Source organism: Nematolebias whitei, chromosome 20 (genome assembly GCF_014905685.2).
Source record: "Nematolebias whitei isolate Nwh7 chromosome 20, NemWhi1, whole genome shotgun sequence".
NCBI classification, from domain to species: Eukaryota; Metazoa; Chordata; class Actinopteri; order Cyprinodontiformes; family Rivulidae; genus Nematolebias; species Nematolebias whitei.
This window is the reverse complement of record NC_056517.1, coordinates 32,639,270-32,646,315: the sequence shown is the minus strand read 5'-3', so window position 1 is coordinate 32,646,315 and position 7,046 is coordinate 32,639,270. Positions and strand designations below refer to the sequence as shown.

At 41.8% G+C, this 7,046-nt stretch overlaps 1 protein-coding gene across 1 annotated transcript in view; it reads right to left on the bottom strand.

The window, feature by feature from the left end:
• Positions 1–6,341, bottom strand: part of LOC119426617 (melanoma receptor tyrosine-protein kinase) — a 531,032-nt gene extending 524,691 nt beyond the window's left edge. The window contains exons 1-8 of the mRNA XM_037694184.1: positions 6,197–6,341; positions 5,906–6,110; positions 3,564–3,698; positions 3,399–3,467; positions 3,166–3,284; positions 2,635–2,776; positions 2,317–2,430; positions 2,110–2,236 (exon numbers count right to left, since the gene is read on the bottom strand). Of these exons, the coding sequence (XP_037550112.1) occupies positions 2,110–2,236; positions 2,317–2,430; positions 2,635–2,776; positions 3,166–3,284; positions 3,399–3,467; positions 3,564–3,698; positions 5,906–6,110; positions 6,197–6,337 (1,052 nt within the window). The 5' untranslated portion in view covers positions 6,338–6,341. The remainder of the gene's footprint in view (positions 1–2,109; positions 2,237–2,316; positions 2,431–2,634; positions 2,777–3,165; positions 3,285–3,398; positions 3,468–3,563; positions 3,699–5,905; positions 6,111–6,196) is intronic.
• Between the last annotated feature and the right edge of the window lie 705 nt (positions 6,342–7,046).

Sequence of the window (7,046 nt, the reverse complement as noted above, 5' to 3'; positions counted from 1 at the left end):
AAGCCTCTTGGATGAGGGGCGAAACGTTTCTTTTTAACAAAAAAAACAAAGTCCAGATGACATGATTCAACCTTTTTTGTTGTTATATACCTGGATGACTGAGAAAACAAACTTAGTATGGCCTCAGTTTTGGAGCAGTTTAACTGAAGAAAGTTCGGATTCATCCATGCCCTTATCTCCTCCAGACAGGTAGAGAGGGCAGTGAGTGAAGATGGAGATGACAACGATGAAGATGATGCTCCCGTCCTGATGTAAAGCTGTGTATCGTCGGCATAACAGTGAAAAGAAACGTTGTACTGATTAATAATTTGACCTAAAGGCAGCATGTAAAGGGAAAATAGCAGGGGCCCTAGAACTGACCCTTGAGGGACACCACATGAGACACAGACAGTCTGGGACTTTGCATTGCCAAGACTAACACATTCCAGCCAATTGGAGAGGAAAGATTTAAACCAGTCCAGGACAGTGTGACAGAGACCGACCTCCACATGAAGACGGTGAAAGAGGATACTATGGTCCACAGTGTCGAAAGCTGCAGTGAGGTCAAGGATAACAAGAAGGGAGGGAGAACCAGTGTCAGCAGCCATGAGGACATCATTGGATATGTCAGGTTGTATTGGAGAGGTGGCTGGAATTGTGTGTGTGGGTGTATAAATGTGTATATGAGAGTGTGTGGTTGCAGGTGAAGAACTTTGGGTGTGAGTTTAAAACTCTAGAATTTTCCATTGGAGTAATGTTGGATTACTTATATATATATATATATATATATATTTTTTTTTTTTTGTTTTGTTTTGTTTTTTTTGTTTGTTTGTTTTTTTTTTTTGTTTTTTTGTTTTTCATTCTCTCATGAGACTCATAAGACTTGGAAAACTGGATGAGTGTAAGATGTAACCATGGAGTATTGGAAAAGGGGTAGGATTAAATAATTTTCCTTCTTCCTATTCGTTTTCAGACATTGGATTTGTGTGCATGTATATGGGTATGTGTACATGGATAGGCGTGTGCACATTGGGTATAAACTTATTTTTTTATTTTTTGTGCGTTCAGTCAAAGCAGATGCTTTTGCAGATGTGGGTTTGTTTTGCAAGGGGTTCTGTGTGTTCAAATGTGCATGTATGTATGTGTGTATATGTGTAGGTATATATATATATGTATGTATGTATGCCCAGATTCATACTGGTGTTGCTGCGCAGTGTGCAGTGGTTTTGACATGTCTGGAATGAATCAATAAAATAGAAAATAAAGTATCCATCCATCCATCCATTATCTTTACCCGTTTGTTCCATTTTGGGTCACGGGGGTCGCTGGTGCCCATGTCCAGCAATCACTGTGTGAGGGGCGGGGTACACCCTGGACGGGTCGCAAGTCCATCGCAGGGCCACATAGAGACAAACAACCATTCACTCTCCCACTCACACCTAGGGACAATTTAGAGTTACCAATCAGCCTAACATGCATGTTTTTGGTCTGTGGGAGGAAACCGGAGCACCCGGAGAAAACCCACGCATGCACGGAGAGAACATGCAAACTCCACTCAAAATAAAGTAATAAAATAAATTACATTTATTTATGAGTTTATTATCCATGGTTGGTTTGCAACCACTGATTGTTTGGTTGCTGCTGTGATAGACACTAATGACCTTCTGGCCACAGCTCCATCAAAGCTGCATCAAAACCATTTGAATTTCATGGATCTGACTTCACCCAAATTCTAGCAGAGGTGTGAGTTGAAAATCTCATGGACAAGGGCCTCTATCAGGGTTTACCAGTCCTGTTCGGCAGACAACCTAAAGGAGTCCTGAAGGCCTAAATGTTGATTTGTTTAATTAGATTTAGGTATGATGATATAGAGGCAGCAATTTCCTCTAATTCTTAATATGTATATTTTAGATTTCAAGCTTAAGCACCTGAAGCTCTTTCTGTTAGGTCTGTTGAGATGGTACACCTGAATAATATTCAGACTTCTCACTCACTCTTGTCTTGAGTGAGAACCAAACTGGACTTTACAAAGAACCCTTCGGCTGGTACCAATTCAGGTTGTCCTGTAGGTCTTGAGTTGCTGCCACTTAGTTTAACTTGGAGGTAGATTTTAGAATCAGAACATCTCACCCACTGAAGGAGGGTTTGATGAATATAATGTTCCCGTTGATTGTGGTGCAGTTCCTGAAGGAGTCGATGTTGGAGGAATTGACAGCCATGGTGTTGGTCAGGGAGCCGAACCCGATTCCGTCACAGGCTGCAGGAAGAACAAGACCTGCTCAGGCTTTTTGTTTGGTATTTAGGTTCTGTTGTTGTGGTTTGTATGTGGGTCTCTACCTTTGGGACAGGGTCCTTCACAGGGTTTGCAGATTTGGACTCCGTTCTCCTGCGTCTCATATGATCCTGTGCTGCATGAGCGAACGCACGAACCCTCTGTCACCACGTAATTATCTATCCAAAAAACATAAATTCAGGCTACAAAAGACGAGACAAAGGGAACAACAACCCAACAGGATCTGTTTTAAAAAAAAATCTTTTAACTTCTTAAGACACAACTAAACCGTTTACCTACTTCACTAGGATGTTACATGCATGGAGCACTAGCAGGAGTTCATGACATAAACATCTTTAAAATAAATATATGATCCTTCTTACCTGGACAGGCCTTCACACACGTGGCTCCATACGTGTACTTGGCGCTGGGGTTGTTCATAACCACCTGGTTTTTTTTGTTGTAGATTTTCATAGGAGGACAGGCGTCCTTACAGGTTCCATCATCGTTAAAATCCCTGCAGGCCTGCAGAGGAAGTAGACAGAGGGGAGTTTAAACTTTATAACAGATGATTCCTGCAATTAATGTCCCCATGTTTGATTTGTTTAACCTTAATGAGCAGACAGATTATCTTTACTAAGTAATTACAAAGTATGTGAATGTTTTTGTACATCGCCCTGAGATGATTTTGGTTGCTAACTGGTGCTATATAAATAAAATGAACTGAATTTGTTGTCCCAGTTCCAATCAGCTATTTTTCATTCAACATCTATTTATACAGACTAGTCCCATTGAGCCTTGAGGACTCATTTACAAGAGAGACCTGAAACTATTGAAGCAATTGAAGCAGCTGAAATATCGACTAACGCAACCCCACTGTAGATAGACGTGTCCCGTTCAGTTGGGTCACTGACCAGGCAGTCGGTTGCATGGGGCCCGGTGCAGCCTGCAGCACAGTGTTTGTTACAGCAGTCGCCAGGATTGGGTCCAAAACATCTTATATCGCACTGCTGTGCACACAACAGCTTGGTGACTAACAAAGGCAGGGAGAAAGACTGGGTTACGACTTCCTGCTTACAAAAAGCAAGTCTAAAAATAAAAATGTAAAATTACAATATGGTGTTAAAAACAAGCAGAATAAATTTACATTTTTGACAGTGCTCTGGTCCGGCTGCCCAACACGACCCGTTAAAGCACCCGGGGTCACACTTCTCACCTAAAAACACAAACAGACATATTATATATTTACATTTTGATGTTGATTTAAAAAAAAAAGAAAAAAAAAAAAGAATGTCACGGCTGCTTTTCATACAATGTTGTGGGATGGTTTCCATCACCATCTGCATGACAGGATTACGGGTTTTGTCCACAATGTCCGACCACTGGATCGTTTCCACGTTACACAGCAGAGGATTATGGATCACCTTCACTCCTCCGGTTAAAATCTCTGAGAGGAAATAAAATAAATATATTTCCATGTGAGATAATTATGCCCATTTATATATACAGTAAATACACAAATGCACCCAACGGCGCCTGCTGAATGGAGCAGGTGGAGCAGCTGCGCCCCCATTTTTTTTATACCTAAAAACACTTAATCACTCCCAGCAAAAAGACAAAAATCTGGTAGTGCTTATTGATCCTCATTTTACTTTCTTAGCTACAAGTTTAAAATGATTACAGAAAAGGGTGGCTTCACTCTATATCCCCTCCCACAGCTTTTAGCTCAGTCCAACCTTCACCTGCAGCAGATAGAAAAGAAAGAACATTGAGATCTAGGAGTGCAAGATGCCCACAGGTTTAGAAAAAGTTGTAACCTAAATCTATCTCCAGGTCGGGGGGGGGGGGGTGTCTTTGCTTCGGGTGGAGGTGTTCAAGTATCTGGGCATCTCGTTCCTGAGATGGATCAACGAATCGGGGCCTCGTCCTCAGTAATAAGATAAGACAAGATAGAACTTTATTGATCCCCCAGGAAATTGTTGAATGACAGCGTTGGAGTTGAGTCGAAAGGCAAAGCTCTGGATTTACTGGTCTGTCTACGTTCTACCCCTCACCTGTGGGTATGAAGATCAGGACCCAAAGACTAGATCCTGGCTCCAAGCGAGTGAAATTGACTTCCTCCTTAAGGAGGGGATGTCGTTCAGTGGGGGACTCTGAGTGGAGCTGTGCTCCTTTATATCGAAGGGATCTGATAAGGATGCAAAGAGGTTTTCTGGACATGTTCTTATGGGAAGAGTCTTCAGACTCAGAACTCGCTGGAGGGATTACTGTATATATGGGGGCCAAGATGGGGTAGAGGTAGGGCAGCCGACTTGGGACCAGAAAGTCGTGGTTCGACTCCCAGCCATTCCCACATGTGGTGTCTCTGAGCAAGACACCCAATCCCTAATTGCTCCACGGGCGCCTACATAGCTGCCCACTGCTCCACCTGGGTGTATCTTAAGTGTGATGGGTTAAATACAGAGAACCAGTTCTGTCATTGTATGGAAACATACAATGATGACAACATATAACACTTATATCCACTCTGGCCTGGGAATGACCCCTTAGAAGAGCTGGAGAGTGTCACTGAGGAGAGGAATGTCTCTCTTGAACCTGTTGCCTCTGCAGCCCAGATAAGTGACAGAAGATGGAGACGTTGCCCCAATGTAGGCCCTAGAGCAAGACCCTTAACATCCCAGCATGAACTGCAGAGTTCCTAAAAGGACCAGGACTCCATTATCTGACATGTTGCAAAAACTTGATGTAATTATAAATAAAACTTCTGGTATGCTGGTGTTAATACTTCAACATACAACAGAACCATCTAACAAGAAGATCTAAAACTACAGCAGCAAACTCTGTGAAAACCAACGACTGTGGCGTTCTCAAATCTTCTGGTCAAGGGTATCTACTGGAGATAAGTACTGTCCAACAAGATCCGCCAACCTTCCTACCACAAAACCAGTCAACTCTTCATCATCATCATCATCTGCCCTTTTGTTGACAGCAGGAAGATTACAACGATAACATAAAATTCATCAAAGCAAATTTGATGTCATCAGCCAGTGATCGCCTGGGAGCAGTCTATTTCCTGGTGCCAGTTTTCAATTGCTGTTGAAAGAAGAGTTTTAAACAACATACCAACTCCTCCCCCCCCCCCCCCCGGGCTCACAGCCATCTCCCATAAAGCATCGCTGCCACTCCTCGGCGGCGTGTTCAGCCACATGTGGCAGAGAACAACGAACACAGAATGAGATCAAGATAAAAAGGGAACGGACCTTTTGTTCCTGCAATGTAAAAACTAAATACTGGCACGCAAAAAACATTGGCTCTTCTTCAACTGCAATATATCTTGCACAATTTTTCTTTTTAATCTATACAAAAATACACTTTTTTCAGCTCCACGTTTGGTAGAACACTGAACGACGCAGACAAAATCAGAGCAGAAAATGCTCCCATACCAAAGAATTGGTTCTAATAGAAGTGAAAGGTAAAATCCCAGTCCTGTTTGGACTCCCAGTTCATACTTCTCAGCAGAACCATCATTCAGAGTTTAAACGGGTCACAGAAAGTTGGACTTTCCATGACTGAACTGCTGTTTTGAGACCTTTAATTGTTTTTACACAATCACAGGTAAAGTTTGGGCTTTTTAAATTTTATATTTGTACCCACCGGTCATGTTGCTGAGCAGCAGCTGTCTGAGCCCGCTGGTGTAGCTGATGCTTGCAGATGAGTTGTTATTGTAGTTGGACATCACCAGCAGGGCAAAGCGTCCATCGTAGAGGCTCTGACCTCGAATCAGCCTCAGATTGCTCAGCGGGACGGTGGGCACCTCGTTCATGGCGATCAGGACGTAGCCACCAACCTCTTTGATGGACTAAAGCAGGCGAGAAGAAGGTGAACTGTTTCAATACGTTCTGATGAAAATTTAGAGTTTGATCACTGGACATGGCACACTCCTACGTTCAGGAAGGAGAGGTCGTGGTGCTCCAGAGTGTAGGTAATCTCCAGGTTCTCCAGAACCACGCTGCAGTTGGAGTACATCTTCACCATTTTGTTGTAGTGATTATCATGACTGCCCAGCAACGTCAGCTGGTTACTCATCCCCTTACACTCTGAAACACACAGACAGGTCAGAAAGTCAGCTGCAGTTCTTCCAATGGACACATGGGGGTGGTGTTTCACCAAACTGTGGTTCAGTAACGGTCCACTCCACAGAAACCAGATCAGCTCACAGATGATCAGTTCTGCACTTTAAATATCAAAGTGAATCAACTACCAGGATCCTGACAGGAAAACTAACAGGAGCACCATTTTCATAAATACTTCTTACTAAAATATTTATATATAAACGGTAGAAAACGTAAATATTCCTGAGAAATAAAAGGTCCAGGAGTTAAAGAAAAGTTGAGAATTTAAGAATAAATATGTGTTTTATGTAAAAATGCAGCTAAAATCTGAACACCAAGTGACTTTTCTGAATGCTGTTAATGAAGCTTAATTGAAAGTTAAATTAGCAAAACAAATGATAAGTAGCATCAGCTAAAATTAGACCAAAAGCTAAAATTAACAAAAGAGTAACTAAAAACTAAAACCAACAAAACAGTAGCTAAATGCTAAAAAAATATGAGATTAAAAGATGACATTAGTAATACAGTAACAAAACAAAGCTAAAACCAGCCAAATAGTAGCTTAAAGCTAAAACAAATAAAACAGTAGCTATAGGCTAAAATCGGTTAAAATAATAACTAAAAGTAAAAAATAAATAGAACAGTAGCTAAAAGCTAAGATTGCCAATACAGTAGTTTTTCTG